The sequence below is a fragment of the Ambystoma mexicanum genome, chromosome 4p (assembly GCF_040938575.1).
Source record: "Ambystoma mexicanum isolate Mex_15411 chromosome 4p, UKY_AmexF1_1, whole genome shotgun sequence".
NCBI classification, from domain to species: Eukaryota; Metazoa; Chordata; class Amphibia; order Caudata; family Ambystomatidae; genus Ambystoma; species Ambystoma mexicanum.
Window position 1 is genome coordinate 859,813,637 of NC_090927.1, and position 17,721 is coordinate 859,831,357.

General features: G+C 43.5%; 1 protein-coding gene across 5 annotated transcripts in view; it reads left to right on the forward strand.

Annotated features, from left to right (window-relative positions):
- The window catches only part of LOC138453513 (centriolar coiled-coil protein of 110 kDa-like), a 981,554-nt gene that overhangs the window by 709,781 nt on the left and 254,052 nt on the right, over nucleotides 1–17,721 (forward strand). For all 5 annotated transcript variants that reach the window (XM_069606429.1, XM_069606425.1, XM_069606427.1 and 2 more), the window contains one exon: nucleotides 12,201–12,277. In XM_069606429.1, coding sequence (XP_069462530.1) covers nucleotides 12,201–12,277 — 77 coding nt within the window. The remainder of the gene's footprint in view (nucleotides 1–12,200; nucleotides 12,278–17,721) is intronic.

The window sequence follows — 17,721 nt, forward strand, 5'->3', positions numbered from 1 at the left end:
ATGATGCTCCGTCAAGGGTTTGACCCAGGTCTCCCAAATAAATACCTGTATATAAATCAGGAAATTAGTCTTCCCTCTTCTATTCCTGGACCCACAACAGATTTAGAAAGAGACCATTTAGAATGTTGGTGCACCTTATAAATGTATCTTGACATAACTAGGTAATTCACAACCATCAGACCTTTTTGTAAATGTTGAAGGTCTGTGCCCTTGAGTTCAGCCTTGAAAGGCTTCCATAGCTAGATGTTTTGTGTGTGCTTTAAATAATAAAATGCTGCAGTGTTATTGGTTTATACCCAGCACATGAAATACATGCTCGTGTGGTAAGAGCTGCAACAGCTTTCTTAGCTCTTCACAGGCTTGTTACTTTGGATACTATTTGTAAGACTGCAAAACGGGATAGTCTGCATGCTTTTTGTTGGCATTGTCTTTGACACCAGTTCAAGTACAGATGCTAGATTTGGTCAGTTCTTTTTGCACGATATTTAGTTATTCAGTGTCTACAATACAGGTCTATGAGGGAAAGGAGATGAAGAAAGAAAGTAAATTACTCGCCATAGTTCCTACCAACCCTCGCTCTATCCTCACTGTCATTTAGATTAATAAGTGGGTGAACAACGAGTTAAGGAAGGGAAGCCAATTGTTGCTGGAAGTGGGCAGGGCCAAGCACAAACATTCCCTCACATGTGTGTCGACTTCCGTTTGTACATTTATTATTCTCCAGTCTGAGAGCCCGGGTTGCCAACATTCCAAGAGCACAGGAAAAGGGCAAATGCAGACTTCAGAAACAATAGTCACTGTTTAACTTTGTAGTTGTCTGTGGGTACAGTTTTGTATGGTTCACCCCTCCAAAGTATGGCTATGAAGCCACAAACCCATCTGTGACAGTTTAGAACCTCCCTTTCAAGCACTCTATGGTTGATTCAGAGGGAGTACCTTTCCAAAACTAGAAGGCCCCCATATTGGTGGCTTCTTAGCCTTGAAGAGTTGGTACAGAAAGGCTCCCAGGCCAAAGTTGAAGGGGACTGCCTATGCAATGTCTGGAACAGACTGATCTGGATGTGCCAACATCTGGGCGGTTCTGAAGGTTCACAGGCAGTAATTGTATAAAATCTCTTCCAAATTTGGGTTGACAAGGCCACCTGAACATTTCATCCCTGTTCACGTGAACCTCTCTTTCACCCCTGCACTGGACTGGGCATCTTTCAAGTAGGGGTGTGGAGTGCAGAATGATCAGGGATATGCTAAGTCCTTCAGGATATTTTGGAATTGATATCAGGTTCACTGAAAAAGGAAGTACTGACTAGAGTTTTGCCAGCTATGTTAGTAATTGTTTGGTTTTTAAAAACCACTGTTGGTGTAGAGTTCTGGGAAGCCGGCTGTTAAGGCGTTTTTGTACAAACCTCTGCGCTATGCACAGCCATTAAACTCAAACTAGAGCAAGTACACCCAAACCAAAACGAAAGCCAGACCATTGTTTTAAGGAGGGTGACCTGACCTAGCAGTGAGGCATAACTCGGGGGAGGAGAAGTAGGTGGATGCACAGGTACAATTAGTCTATACTTGCCACAGACAATACACCACACTGGTATGCTGAAAAATATACAGCTTTTGTTTGATTTATAAATCGATTAGTTAAGCCCTACAGCTAAACATTATGCCCAATACAAATACTTAGTGTAGGTCTAAAAAATACACGCTCCTATACTATGGCATTATTAACCCATTCCAAGGGCTCAGGCACGTTACCCTCCCCCCTGGTGTAGCCCGTGGAACAGGTTAATAATGCCATTAGGACCCTGGGTTATCAAAGCGGTACCCCGTGGTGCTAAATAAGTATTTTCATTCATTGAATGGGACGCCGCGCACGTCCCATTCAATGAATAGTTATGGTTTGCCAAGATGGCTGCCATGGTTGTAGAAGGTTGGCCTCCGTATGGAGCCCTTCTTCCATTATCATGACGCCCGTAAAAGCGAGGTGGAGGGAAGTTGCTGCGGTGGGTGGCACTGCCGCCACAATCTGGTAAGTGAGGGAATAGGGAGGGGGCCCGAGATTCTTTTTTTTTTTTTAAAAGATGGTTGTCAAGAAGATGGCGGGGTGGGGGAGGCAGCCAATGGGTTCCATTGAATGCGAGCTGAGCTTGGGAGAATCGGCCAAGGAACCCGATTGGCTGCAGCCCCCACCCCAGATGTTAATATATTGTAGGTCTACTATCTGGTGATAAGCACATTACATATAGAGAGAACGGGTGGGATGAGGAGGGAAACTTGCATAAAAACACAGTAATAGTCACTGTCCCAATGCCAACACTCATGAAGTCAAAGTATTTCAAGACCTCTAGCACATTGTATTTGGAAATTATAAATGTGCACCTCAATCTGTACAGGGTACATACAGGGGAGAGTTAATACTTTTAAAACAGAGCCAGAGGCCACCAAAAGACGAGATGCATTTCAGACTAATGGCAACTACCTTGTACTTCAAGAAAAGAATATATACTTTGTTGCTTATAAAAGTTACATTGTTCAGGCATTCACATAAACAGAAGTGGAAGACAAGACTTTAAAAATACATTTAAAATCCCAGGTGCAAGCTAAAATTCTAGTCATTGGCCTAAAACTGACTGGACCCTTAATGCGTGCAGAAAAATGTCCAGGGTCAGGTTGGTCCCCCTTAAGCCACTTTGCAGAATTACAGGTCAGTAAACTGTTTCCCAAAGAAGTAGACATGGCAATCAAAAGCCTCCCTAGGTAGGACCAGAGGATGCCTCCATGAGGAGCTCCAAAAGTACGTTCGAGAAGCTATAGTCAGATAAAATTCAGCACAGCAGAAAGAGCCCCAATGGAAAAATAAGACCTGCCTGCAAATAGTCTTGACCACTGGGACCCGGAAAGGCAGGTATCGGTAATAACCCACCCTAGGGCCCAGAACGGTTCCATGTTTATTTTTTCAATGTCCAATATTTTACCACACATTTGGTACTGTTTTTTGTTTTTAAATTTATTTTGCCACAAAATCCAGGGGTATCCCTATTACATCCCTCCCTACTCCCCATAAATATTGCCTCGCCCAGACCTACCATCTACATTTAGTGGCAACAAAGGTAGTAAATGTGCAGTGAAACAAAAATGGTTGATACAAAGAATGGGTACCATAGGTACACACTCATTGTTGGTTCTCAAAGTAAATGCCAGGAAGGCTAAACACTTTTTCCCAGTGCGGTTTATACAAATGGGGCTCTTAAGAAGCACCCATGGGAGCCTTATGGTCGGCACAGGACCATATACTCTTTAGTCAAAAGGGGTTGCATTGGAATGGAGGAATTGAGTAGAAGTCCCTTAGAACTTGAATAATAGCTCTGTGATCGGAGAAATTAAAAAAAGGTAAAAGTTAAGGGCACCCTAAAAAGGATCTGCAGAATTTCCCAAAGAAGTTGTAGCTTAACACCAGCATTAGTGGACCTACAAAGGTTAAGCATAAGTCTAAGAAAAGTCTCACTTTCTTTTTAGGGAATACTAATGTAAGAAGGGAGGATGGACCTCACAGGGTGTTTAGGAATACCTGATGAAGACCTTCACTGGGTCGCTTTTCATTTTCTTTGATACCTTTTGCCTACTTAATGGTGAGTACATCTTGATCTATCGTTTCAGTAATGTCCACCTTCCAGTCCTGTTTCTGGCATAGACTGCTCCTTGGCTTGAAGGCATATTGAAAGAAAATCATTCCAAGGCTGGCACCCAAGAGTCATGGCACACTGTTGACCCTCCATGTTACACCTCTGTAGTTATTGGTGCTATGCTGGGGATGGGCACAATATACGGATTAGAAACGATCTTCTGTTGCCAGGTCATTTTAGGATTATGCAATATAGCCTGGAACTAGGGGGCATGTGTTGTGGTGAATGAGGTTTCATTGTGTTGGGTAAGAATTAGTGTGGTCCAACTGGTTCGGGACTACACAAAACTTATCTCTTGGTATTAGGTAACCCACCTTTTAATATAGGCCTGTACTACACAAGTTGGCAGTGTGACTGAGCAGCCAGGCCTATCTTAAGAGGTGTAATGGGGGCTGTAAACTGTACATTGAAATTAGTAAATACAGGTATCCAAGTAAACACTTACACACTTAAAGTTATATAATAAATATTTATTTATACACAGATATTTAAAGAATTCTTTAAAAAGCAGTAACATTAATCCTGTTAGGATTTAATTACGAAAGTTAACAATAAGGCAGGTGAGTAACTCATTCATATGTTAGGCATTTTGCAGCACCAATAGTGACGTCATTTGAGATCAGTATAACACTTATTTTGTACCACATTTGCAGGATTGAGTTAATAAGGAGGGAAAGGTTAGGGTTGGATCAAAACATACTGGTATTCTATAAAAACGGTTAGATTCTCCCAGATGGATGCAGGCAGTCTTTTATCCCAGCAATAATAGTGTTCAGCAATTAAAACCTGCAAGGGAACAGTCACTGACAATGTCAATAGGTTCAGAAGGGGGCCTTTAGGGAGCCAGGACAGCCAAAGTCAGTGGGCAAAGTCAAAGTTCTGATGCGCTCTTCTTGGAAAATGTGTTTAAATAGTCAGTAGTTCAAACAGAAGAAATCACAACAACTGGAGGAGTCACCTTGAAGAAGCACAAGCTGAAAGGCCAGTGCAAGTGAGTTGAGATCAACTCGAGATAGGGTAAAATAGCACTCCCAAAGGTAGGAAGCCCCCCAAATGGCAAAAGGATAATGAACCCCAAGCCCCACAGTACCTGTGAACTGAAGAATGTGTTCCATCTGGATGCCTTCTGGTTGCAGTGCAGCAGACCCTTGTTCCTGGTCCTTGGTCCTGGTGACGAAACAGAGGCCGTCTGGCAGGCTCCTGCAGCAGCACTTCAGACAGGGACTCGGCAGCAATGGATTCCTCGGGATTCAGCAGCTGTTTGTGGTTTTGGTGCCTCTTTCTCAGCGCCGAAGAAGAATGAGTCAGTTCTGGGTAGAAGTTCCTTTTTCCCTCGGTCGTGACTCTGGTAAGGGGACTCTGGCCGCAGATTTCTTGCTTCTGTACTGTCATCTGGATGCCCACGAAGTTTTGGCCGGATTCGCACATCAGAAGACAATGCACTTGCAGATGGTCGAGGTATCCCGGGCATTGGGATTCTGCAGCCTTGGAAAGTCACATCAAGTCGGGGGTTGCGCCAAAATGGTTTGTCTTGAGGCTAGTTTGTCCCACCAGCCTAAGGGAGGAAGTCGTCCCGTAGGGGTCTTTTCCGAAAACTGGGTCATTACAGCTGCACGGCTTCACCGGGCACTTTGCGGTGCAGGAGGCTGCTGCTTCACATCTTCGGAAGTGGTCGACTCTGCCTCTTGGCCCAAAAATCTCACACTTTTTATGCAAGTTCCCATTCATTCACAGCCCTAGACTGTCAATCACACAGCAGGGTGGCTGTCCTCCAGGTCAGCCAGCCGGCCAATTGGAACTGGCTTCACTCAGGCACACCTAGAGACAAAGGACAGGGATGTTTCGGTACCCTCCCTCACTTCCTGCCTTTCCAGATGCACTGGAGCCTGGGTGGGCTTCAGGGCGAAAGCCCGCCAAAGGCAAAACACACATAGGACTCAGATCCGATTCAAATAGAGTAAAATCCCAGACGAAACTGACATGAAATGGTGGAAAAAGAGAGGGCCATTTTGGGAAAATGGTCACCCTGGGGTACTGTACTGCAGCTAAGGTATCAATCTGCAGATACATGTCTCCAGGTAGTAAAATAGAAACCACAACCGTCAGCCATTCAAGTGAGTTAGTGTAACAGAATGTTACATGAGGAATGGGTTAAACGAGTTACTATGTAACGCCCCCAGCACTCCACATAGGGTGGTGTGTGCTGGACCCACAAAGTAAAATGTCAGTAAGGCAGGGGTCATTTTACTATTCTTGGGAACAGTAGTTCATCCAAGAAAATGTAGTTAAACATTAAGAGAAGTCCGACAGACTTCTCAGTGGCACTGCACAGAAGGTGCTGTGTGTCTAAATGTGTGTCTAAATGTAAAAAGCAGATGCATATGGACTTAACCAGACACCATAAAACAGAAAGAGAAACAGAAAATCCTAGTAAGAAAAAAGTCCCACTCACTAAAATAAAAAAGCCCGGAGTCAAGCAAAAGAGCTTGGGGGTCTCCAAGGTTAAAGGGAATTGCCACAGAAATGAACATTCTCCCTAACACATTGTGATTATGTGACCTGCATCTGAGGTAACACAGTACGATGTGCTGGCTCTTGGGCGAAAGTCCCTTGGCAGTAATGAAGTGCATTTATGACTTGAGTCTGAAGTGGTTTGCGTCATGCTTTTTTCTAAGCTATTAATTATCCCCCTCTTTACTGGCTGCGATCAGCATAGAAGGAGGCTAGCTATCCACCATGCCTGAGGTTTTCTTGTGTAACCCGCTTGTCCTTTTATAGACTTATAATACTGTTTTTCCAATTTAACTGACCAGTAGGCGGGGAAAATGCTGTTTGGAATCAAAAGGGTTAACCGCCTTTTTATTTTTTATTTAGTGTGTCATAGTTGCAAGAACTTTTCACACATACATAAACAACCTTAATAAAATATTTTACACATTTCATTAACATAAGATACTAAAACCACATTTCCTAAATTAGACAGTGGGATTATATATTTGCATACAGTTCATATACCAATAATTCCATAAATCCATTGAAAATACTAAAATATTGCATACTGCCAAATATATATTGTGGAAACTACCCTATTCCGTTATAATTTTCTACAAATATCCTACTCCTACTAAGCATTCCATCTACAATTTCACAATATATAATGTCAGCAGCTCTACTAATGTCTTAATGAATATTTGCATCCTATTCACCCTACCTAATATGTGCAAATATCGGAATTTCATCCAGTTGCTTTTTCCACTTCCAGCCCCAATCTCTTCAATGCTAGCGTTTAATGCAGGGGTCAAGTCCTAACAATTAAAGTGGGAGGACTCATCAACAAACGCAATGGGATGTGACGTTGCCAGAAATTATCACATCAAGGTGAAATAGGCACATTTCCTTGAATTAGCTTTGCATAGCCAACCAAACTGAACAGGACAAATGGCATTTGCCTTTCATAAAATCAACACACACAAAACCAAGACAGGATATTTTCTTTTCTTCAAATAGTGAAAACGTTAAAAGGTGTGCATGTCTTAAAATCTAAGAACCAATATAAATGTTTTCCCTGGAACTTGCAGTACCGAAATGGGATATTTCACCTTTAGTTGTTTATTTTACGTCAGGTATATAGTGCAGTGGTGAAGTGTCTGGCCTACAAACCTGCCGACTGCAGTTTGAGTCCAGGTCGGCTTTAATTCATACATTTTCAAGAGGACATCCAATGTTTCTCTTTTAGGTTGGGGGGGATGAGTCCACCCTCAGAATAAAGTATGTGGACTCCGTCCCCCGCGTGTACCCTCGACTTGAACCCTGGTTTAATGATAGACTATATCCAGAAACACATCGTAGCCAGAAGCTCGCTTTCCTGACTTCATCTAATTCATTCACAGAATTTCCCAAGTACAACTCATACATTCCTTTCATCATCTTACACTTTCCCCGTTTCCTTACACAGGCGCTACAGTATATTTACTCCAATGGAACTCCATACCAGAAGCCGCACGCTTCCGAAATCTGTTTATTCAGTCTTATTTGCAAATAAATCCCCCTATAAGGAGGGGACGGAAATTGACATAGATATCCCTGAGGTTTTAGATAGGTAAACAGCAGCCTAGCAAATAAACTTACACTTTTAGTTTGCTGACATAATCCTCGTTCATACACCAATCCCATAACCAAACGTGTTTCTTATATTTCTGCTTCAGAACACCACATCCCCCTCCCACCCCCACTAGCAGGGGTGGGGAGGCGGGGGGTTTAAGCTTTCATTTTAGTACATCCTGAAGTGGTGTTGGTTGCTCATGGTTTGTGTGGCTCTGCACTATGGTGACAAGTGTCTTGCAGTAGATCATAGCATGGCAGGGAATGGCTGCATGCATGTCAGTTGATGGAGCCAATGACTGTGAACATATGAAAAGAAAGGGACATAGGAGCTATTTGTAATTCATTAGAAGGGAACATATAGTTTTCAGGTGGGTGACTTGAGAGGGGGGGGGTCCCATTTATAATTTCTTCAGATTCACTGCATACATATAATAACAGGACAGCTAACTCTGTATATCACAATCTAATTGCAGTGGCCTCTGGAGAGGGGCTAGCTCACGTGCTTAGGCATGGGTGATGCCACCAGGAAAGGCATTGGCCATCAATATGTATTTATTATGAACGGACTAGCAAGTAGAGCATCATGTATACCAAGAAATCTAAATTGGCGGAGGAGAAAGCAAGCAAGAGGTGGCAGTCACCCCATAATCAGGGTATTACGTGCCTTCTAGGATAAATTAGTTGGAGCATTTATTGTGATGTGCAAGTTAAGGAGGTTGGCTCAATATCAGAATATATAACATCATTGGAGTGTATTCTGCACCTATTGGGATACCTCAAATTTGAATTGCACTATTTTTAATTGGATCTGGGCTATCTGTGTAAATAAGTTTGCCGGCCTTATACAGTAGAATTGTTAATTCATAACTTGTATCAGGATTCTGTAAGCTTTGGTTCTCCTGGTTTGTTGGACTTTGATTCCCATGATCCTGCACCATTGACTATACTGGCTAAGTATGATGGGAGATATGTAGAGGGAACCTGGCCTAGCAGTTTGGGCTGGCTGCTACCATTTGTGGCAGCACCTGACTGATTTGCATATGGCTGGACCCCTTGTGAAATGGTGCAGACGGGCTAAAAACGGTGGTGTGGAAGGTCTCCCAGAGCATTGCCAGAGGTTCTGATTTATTCAAAACCTTAAACCCATCACTTTTTTGGTTTCACATAGCTGGGAGTTGTACTGCAAAATATCTGCAGAGGCAAGGGTTGAAGACCAGACTTATACAATGAAATAAGACGCCATGCTAGACCCACACAAACTTCTGAGGTATTGGGTTGTGTTCTAGAATATTGCATTTATTAAAATTAAGTTTAGGGTCCTGTTGCCCTTCAATGGATAGGTGAAAGCACTTAATAGAAGTTTAAAAAGCACATTGGGGAATGTACAGCTTTTCCGTCTGAAGAGGGGAATGGATAATTGACATTGACCACAGCCCTCGGTCTGCGTGACCGGTAACACCAGAGACTGAGAGGAAGAGAAAGGGCGCCGCACTTGTACATTTGTAACAGCATTCACCCACTGGTTGTGGTGCTTGGCTAAAACTATTGATTACTCTTGTAGTGGTGGTTTCATTTCTTTGGGTCCATCTAGCACTTCACTGCCCATTTGCATGCCTTGTGGTTGATAGAAGGCATCCCCTGTTTCCTAGACTATTCTTTGAAGGGGTTTGGAGTTTTTGTATCCACCTGCCCATTAGCGCTACTCACCTCAATGCCCAACCCTCTCCTTGTGTAGGTTTTATATGCAGAGACACTTTAACCCATCCAGTTGGAATGACTTCATCCTAGATTTTCTTATCTAGAGCCCTACTTGATGTTCAAGAACGCATTCCGAATTAACGCCAATGGGAAGAAAGCCAAATGGACGGTCTTGTCTATACTACACAAGGTTCTCAAATCAGGGTGTTTATCCCAAAATCCATTAAGAGGAAGCCTAAATTGGATTTCCCGGTCATGTTCCACTGTGGGCAGTTCACACAAGGCAACTGAGCATTGCGTCAAGAAGCTATGTATGTTTTGATGTTTTATAGGGAGAATTACTCTGTGCTCCCACCCTGTAATGTAGAAATCGCACCCTGACACTGCTGAGAGTTTGAGTAGGTACAGAGACATTTTTTCTCATCTGTTTGACTGAAGCTCCGTGGTCTATACGGATGACTCCAATCAGGGAAAGCAATGTCTGATCAGGTGTTAGGCAAGGTTTGCATGCAGTACCCTTTTGGACCACTGGCAAAGGCACATCTTCAATTCCGGTAGCTGTAGACAAGCACACAAACAGGTGTACCTCTCCCTGGCTATTCGGTTTCCTGCAGCACTCTGAGGAAAATACTACCAGCTCCGAGAATGGTATCCAGGTGGTTTACGGGTCAAGTTGATTGGTCCCACCAACTCAAATGGAGAAGTCAAGTCGTCCTTGCAGGGCTTCTCTGTTGAGATGAACTTGGCGATTCGGACCTGCAGCAGGGCTTCACCGGGCAAACCAACAGTCCAAGAGTTGCAGCAACCGCCCTCTTACAGCTCGTCTTCGGTTCTTTCGTTCCAGTGGTTGACTCTGCCTTCCAAGCTAAGAGACTCTGCTTTTATCCAGTTTCCTCCCATTCATTCCAGCCTAGCTGCCACTTACCTAGCAGGTGGCTGTCCTTGCCGGACAGTCAGCCAGCCAATCACGCCAGAGTGCATTTGGGTCTCCTAGGAGACCAAGCACAGGGGGTTTCGGGCACCTCCCTCACTTCCTGCCCACCCCAGACACTCGGGTTCCAGAGGCGGTCTTCAGTCCTGAAGTCCGCCAAAGGTGTAGAAACAAAGGGACCAAAACTGGTTTGGCGCGCAGAGACAAACTCTAGAATGACATTTGCGAAAAGAAATGGCGAAAAAAGAAGACCACCAGGACCTGTTTAAACAAAGGGGGGGTCAGACGCCATCTTGAAAAACATGGCTCCCGCGATTTAACGCTACCGGTGTTCACTGTCTGGAAAAATCATGGTAGTTAATTGTAAAACCACTGCCACCAGCCTTTCGAGAGGAAAGGGTAGCATTTGACTGCTAGATGAGTTTCTAGACATAGGGGAGACTAAGTCTCCAGCATTCTATTGTAAGATAGGGTGTGCTGGGTCTAGGAATTTGAAAAGACTAGTAAAGTCAATTTCACTTCACTTTCTCTGGGAAACAGTAGTTCATCCCAGAGGGAGGTATTTAAACCTTGGGACAGCCTAAAAGTTGTCCCTGTGTCACTGCACTGAGCGTGCTGTGTGACACACATGAAAAGATGATGCCTATGGAGTTATCTAAAACTCCATAACCAAAAGAAATAAACACAGAAAACAAACAGAATTAAAAAGTTCAAAAGTCCCAAAGTTTAACTAAAGAGCTGGAGCGCTCTAAGGTGGGAGGAGTTGGCACATTTTGAGAATTCTCCCTAACACTAGGTTCCCAAGGACCCAATAAGTGGCTACAATGCTACGTGCACCATTCATGCCACTACCCTTGCAACACCACGTATATTCGCCCAAATGTTTGTTCAAAGAACACTTAAATTTAACCACTTTGTGAGTGTTTTCACATTCCCAGAAAGATAGCCTCAGGAGTGCAGTAGAGGGCAGGACTGTGGTTGGAGACATATGCACTGGGTCTGTCCTTAAAGTATCCAAAGAAGTGATGGAATCATCCCTGGATCTCTCACCAGGTAAATGATTCTTTCTTAGAATCGGAATAAGTCTGCAAATGGGTTGGGTTGGTAACAATATGGTTGGACTTTTGCATACATACATGAATAATTGGTTTCTCCACCAATCGAAGTTGCTCCTCCACCTGTGTGCAGAGAGAGGTGTGCCCATACACTGTGAGAAGCTGGAATATTTCTCTTCCAAATTCTCCCTGAGGTACATGTGTGCAATGGTTACTTCTCTAGGCTTGTGGGGCCTCTGTTGCTAGACCTTGGTATTGCTCATATCCCACTCTTTGGCCTTGCACTGCTTCCAAAGGAAGGGTGTACAATTCCACTTGCTGGCCCCTTTGCAGTAAATGAATAAAAGTGATTGCTGTGGGAGGTGCGGTCTTGGGGTTAAGTGGGCTTCGAAGCACGAAACCGGTCATGAAACCTAAAAATGTGCACTAGTCATAGCCATTAGTTAGTGGTAATTGACTCTTGGCAAGTAGGAAATGGTATGTGTGGTTTTGAACAAAAGTGGGGGGGGGGTGCGACTTTGTGTGCCTGGCTTGTAGTTTGCAACCTGACATTGTTACCCCTGATAAGCATCACTTGTTTTATGCAGTCCTGGCATTCGCTATACTCGGCTGTGTGCAGATTGACAATGACCTCCAAGAGGAAGGATTACTAAGGGCGATTTTCAATACAAATGCACATTTTACCATCGTCTCCCCTGAAGGTGTTAATGCTGTTGTGCGTTTTTTCCTTTTTAGGAAAAGACGAAAAGCCCTCATGGAGTATCGCTTTCAGCAGCTACCCAGAAGTCTCTAGACAGGAAAAAACTCCTCAAGTATGTTCTTTAAACCTTTTTTGTTCATATGCATTCTTTCATTTGTTTGAAAAACAGAGCATTGCATTTGCTTGTGTTATTGATACAATAGTGGATTTGTCACCATCAATAAGGTAGAGTGGTTGTTTCTGTCTTTAATGTCTCTAAGAACGTTCTTGATTAATCTTCACCAGAGAATGGTTATTCCAGTTGCAGTTGTAACATGTATTCCCTTCAAGGGTCAGTGGGTTACATCACATTCATGACTAATGTTTGGCTGCATCGGTATTGTATGTAAGGAACATTGGTAGTTTTTTAATGACACACAATATTCCTTTTTTTTATCTGAGTGTCATCTCAGCCTTTTATTCTAGTTCCTAGTTCCATTCTAATTTGGTAGTGATGTTTAGGAATCTAACCTATTTCCAAAGACGGTTGCAGGCAGTTTAGGTGAGCTCAATGTCTTCAAAACAAATGCACTTTTAGGAACAAGAATTTACTTTATATTCCTTGGGGATCAGAACACTGTTAGCATTTAGAAATGTCCCTGCTGTTGGGCTGAGAACAGGCACTTTTGCTACACGAATGAATATCAGAAAGATGCCCATCTCCGAGATGTCGTGTTGGATATAAATATCTTTTCCTTTTCCTCTAACCTGTTCTATTTGTGGCTTAATAATGAGAGCGATTACCTGAGAGAAGAAGCCATTCCAGTCCCCTTTTACCTTCGCAAAATAATGCATTAATGGGCCAAAATGATAATGAAAAAATTATTCACTGAACAGCTTTAGGAAACTTACAGCTGACCTATACTTCACAAGCATTGAGAAATGCAAACCGTCAAATATGTTGCAAATTTGGAAATTAAGTTGTACAGCATTGTCATTTAACATTCTGAGGCTCACATATGAGAATCCAAATTAAAGAAACTTTGGGCTTGAATATCGGTTTTCTGTCTTCGCACTCTTCGGTTTGTATCAGAACCATTAACTTTAAGTGCAAACTCTTACTCTTGAATCCTATGCAAGTCCACTTATCCTTCTGCTTGTCCTCAAGGTTCATCAACCTACCCATCTTCTTGCCGCCCCTGCCCAGTCCCATCCAGGCATCAGTGGCTACTTAAAACCTGGAGTAAAATATCCAAGCTGCAAGCTACCAGCCAGGCATAAATAGTTATTCACCCCGCCAGTTGTAAACATAAACACACAGCACACCATTTCTTGCCAAAAATCTATCCTCACTAGCCAATGTGTAGCAGAGTGTGTCCACTTTGAGACCTGGTAAAACTGTATGTAATTTGTCCAGAGAGTCTCTAAGTCTCCTTGGGCACGGTTTCCAAAAGTCACCCTGTAGTCTTCTTTCCCCGAGTTGGGCATCAGCCCGAGAGCTCACGTCCAAGCTGTAATATTTGCTGAAAGCAGAGAGCAAGGCCCATTTAGCAGCCCTGGCAATAACTTTCCTGCAGACATGCCACTGGAAGGCACCAGAGGCCACTTTGGCCCTGACGCCATGCACATGACCTCCCCTTGTGGAGCCACATTCTGACAGCAGTACATTTGCAAAACTCAGGAGACAATCCATCTGTATATGGTTTCCTTAGAGGCCTGCTCGCTCTGGGAAGGGCCAGTGACAGCTCCTTTAACAGTTTTGGAAGGCTCCAGGATTCTGCAACCATTTTACTTTTGAGGGAACAACGCTTTTGTTCCCTGCAAGTCTCCATTATAATGTCAGTCTTGTTTTAGTAGTCCGATGATACTGTACACGGCTGGGTTTGCCCTATAAGCATGGAAACCACTACGTGGCTGTGTGATTATGGCCTACTGGATATTCAGGTTGGGAGCTCAGTTTCCCTGACACAATCAGGCTGATATATACATGAATGATTGTTTGGCATTTACTGCTGAATCCACCTCCGGAATGTTAGCCTGGTAACACAGGAAGGTTAGCACCTGTATTCCCTGTTTTAGGTGGCTGCCAAATGTTTGACTGGTGCAGTATCTTATTGTAAGCTGGATGTGCACCCATTGCTGAGGTGTGCGATAAACAATATACATACCTTAAGTAAATCACTGGGATGCATCCCAAAAAGTTTGGAAGAACTTACTTTGAGAAGGTGAAGGCCTAGATGAGATTTTCTGCTCTGCGAACCACAGTACGAAGGCCAAGAACTTCTGGGCTCTGCACAATCAAGACATATTTTCCACGTAATCAGAGGGAACCACACCAGCACTCCCTTCCCCTAACTAGGTGGGTCCAGCTATGTAACTCCAGGACTCCTACTTCCCTTAAAAAGCATGTGTTGGCCCCTGTGTGGCTTGCTTCCTGGCTGGAATATTGCTCCTCCCTGCAATGCAAAGCACTGGCCATAGGCAGAATCTAGGGCATACATCTACCCAAGATAGCAGCTTACATTGAACTGATGGACCCCTCACTAGTTCGCAAAGTGGTTTGCGGAAAGTGGTCTGCCTGTGGTCTATCCTAGAGTCTTTCTGCTGTGTCTACATTTCAAGCAGGAGCCCCAGCTCGCTGCTCTACACCACCATAAACCACTGGCATAGCGCTGCACTGTTCGCTAAGTGGTTTGCAGAAAGTGGTCCACATTTGGCCGCAGGGACTCGAAGTGTAATGGCAACAGGCACACACTCTACTTGGAAGAGGCTGTGGGGCAGCACAACCCTATAATGTGAACCAGGCACATGCTCAGCTGTTGGACATTAAACCGTGTTTATTCCTCTCAGCTTTGTCTGGGCTGCCGCAGCAATTATAACAGTTGGTTTTAATACTTTGATGGGGAAAGCCCTGAGCCGCAACAAATTTCACGCCACACGTACTACCAAACCCTACGGCCTTAGATCTGAAAACATTTTACACGTCATTGCTGAGACGGCCGGACAGCATGATACTCAACCTAACTTTGACATATTGAGTAATGTTGAAAAGCCCAATTCTTCGGTGCTGGCTTCTGAAAGGGATAATTACTGCATTTTACCCCATAAAGACAATACAGGCTGAAAAGAAGCGACCACATTCTCCAATGGTTGTGGAGGTATTGAGTATCTTGCAGGTGAGCACGAGTTCCACTGTCCATGATATTGAGAATAATTCTCTCCTGAGGATGTGCTACGCTTTACAGGACAGCCCGCAGATGTCAGCGAGTCGCTCAGCGAGTCTGCAATTACTTACAGCCCCTGTACATGGGGACGAGGAGGAAATGCTCCCGAATATCGACTCTCAGCAGAGGCTATCTGGAACTCCCAAGTTAGTATATAAAACCAACAACGAGAAGTCTTTACTTGAATCCAGTAATAGCCAAAGCACTAACGGTGAATAATGAAAGTTCCTGTGTATTTCTTCCAGTGTCTAAAGTTATTGTAGCATCAAGTTAGCAACTAACAAAGGAGACCTAAAAACGGACTCAAAGGGGACACAAGCCTCAACTTGTCCCAGAGGTAGGAGGGGGTTGCGCTGGCCACCTCTACGTGCACTCCAGCGCTCTGTTGAGCAACTTATTGTAATCAAGTAAGCAATACATTTTTCCCCACAGCTCTCCGGATTCCTTGTACTGGTGACGAAAGGCAGGACAATGGACGGTGTCTCTCAGCAATAGTCTCGAGGGAGGACCTGTGGCATGACTTTCAGCAACTTCTTGGTTCACTCTGCGGTTTTGGCACCTTTTCAGCAGCACCAACAAAGTACACAGATTGCCCCATCAATCTTGTTCGCTTCCTGCAGTCCCACACTCTGGTAAGGGGGTCTGGGCGAGTAGGATCCCATCTCTGGAGTGTCCTTAAGGGCTCAGCACAGATTTGGACAGATTCAGCCTTACCACCACGATTCACTTGATATGGGCAGTAAGTCTCCTGGTATTGGGGTTGGGCAGTAAGTCTCCTTATATTGGGGTTCCGCAGCTCTGAAAGCTCCTAGGACCTCAGGAGATGGTTTGTTTCAAAATTTATCTTGGGACTGGTTTTTCCAATCAGCCGAAGAGAAGGAGTCGTCGTCCTCGGAGCTCCTCTATTGTATAGAAAACAGGGTCAGAACAGCAGTGGTCGCGTCAGTCTTGCAAAGGGTCTGCAGGTGTCTGTGGTTGTGTTCTTTTTCGGTTACTTCTCTTTCATGTAGTCGACTTGCTTTACACTCCAGAAGCCTCACTTTTTATACAGTTCCAGCATACACTCCTCTGCAATCTCTCTCCGCATTTTACAGAAAGGGGCATTCGAGAGGATTGGGTCCTCCAAGGTATTCCATATATATGACAGGTAATCACCACAGCTGTGCTATTTACCTGTCATAGATATGGAATATGTCGTCGGATCATCCCATCGAAAGACCGTTGCCAGGTAAGAGAGTAACTTGGTCTTTGGCTGTCCAATAAGGACAGCCAGACCCGCTGTGGGAGCTGGTCCTATTCAATTGCAAAAAAGGACCTTGGCTAATGAGCCAGCGGTGTGGGCTGCACTCCCAGTTGCCAAAAATGGCTTTCTTTACTTAAATCAGGTCAAATGGTACTTCATAAGGTTAAGAGATCAGAACAGGTTGTTTCACTCTAAATGGGTGATTTATTCTTCATATAATTTTTCAACTCAGTTGCAGATGCATTCTCTATGGCCAATACATTTCAGACGACAAGGTCCTTCATCAGGGCCTGTGTGGTTATCAGTTCAAATCACAAATCGATGTAATAAGTTAATAACACATCAAAGTTCCAAATACAAAGCAAGAAAATACCAAAGCACAAAAATCAAAAACATCATACATCGCCATATTCCACATAATATAGTGCCATTACCAATTAAAAAGAAGAAAATATCAACACGGAATCACATGCACAATCTGGAGCAACATGTGGTAATTAAAGTCACCAGTTCATTTACATATTGCAATTGTAGGTAGTCAAAAAGGTACAGCCAATACATACGTGTCATCAGAATGGTTGCGACATAAGGAGTCAAAGTGAAAACAAATAAAAAAGAAGAAATAAAAAGACATGAGTTTAGAAGTGGGGACTGTTGATAGGTGTGGAGATCTAACATTGTCCAATAGGGACTGGCACAACAATTGCAAAATTCGACTGACTTGTTGGTATTGAGTGAATGTAGATCTTAGTTCAAAAGTCTCTTCTAACTCCTAACATCCTGTGCGATAAAAAATTGTATTAATTGTAAAGAACTGTCAGTCCAACTGCATTTCATATCTATGAAGTAGAATTGGATTCTTACCTACATGGATGTTGGATTGTTCAAAATACGAGAAATACTATCGTGGCATCTAGTTTGCGTGCCACGTACAGAATCGCAGCTTCTGTATGTCAAAAAAATGAATTAGTGGACTATACGTTATCTTATTGAATTATGTCCATATAATACAACTACTTGTCATAATTGTTTAAATTGTCTTGTCTGTAGAAGTAAAAATCAATCTCAGTAGATAATCATGTACTAAGAAGTTCCTTGTGTTATTGAGAG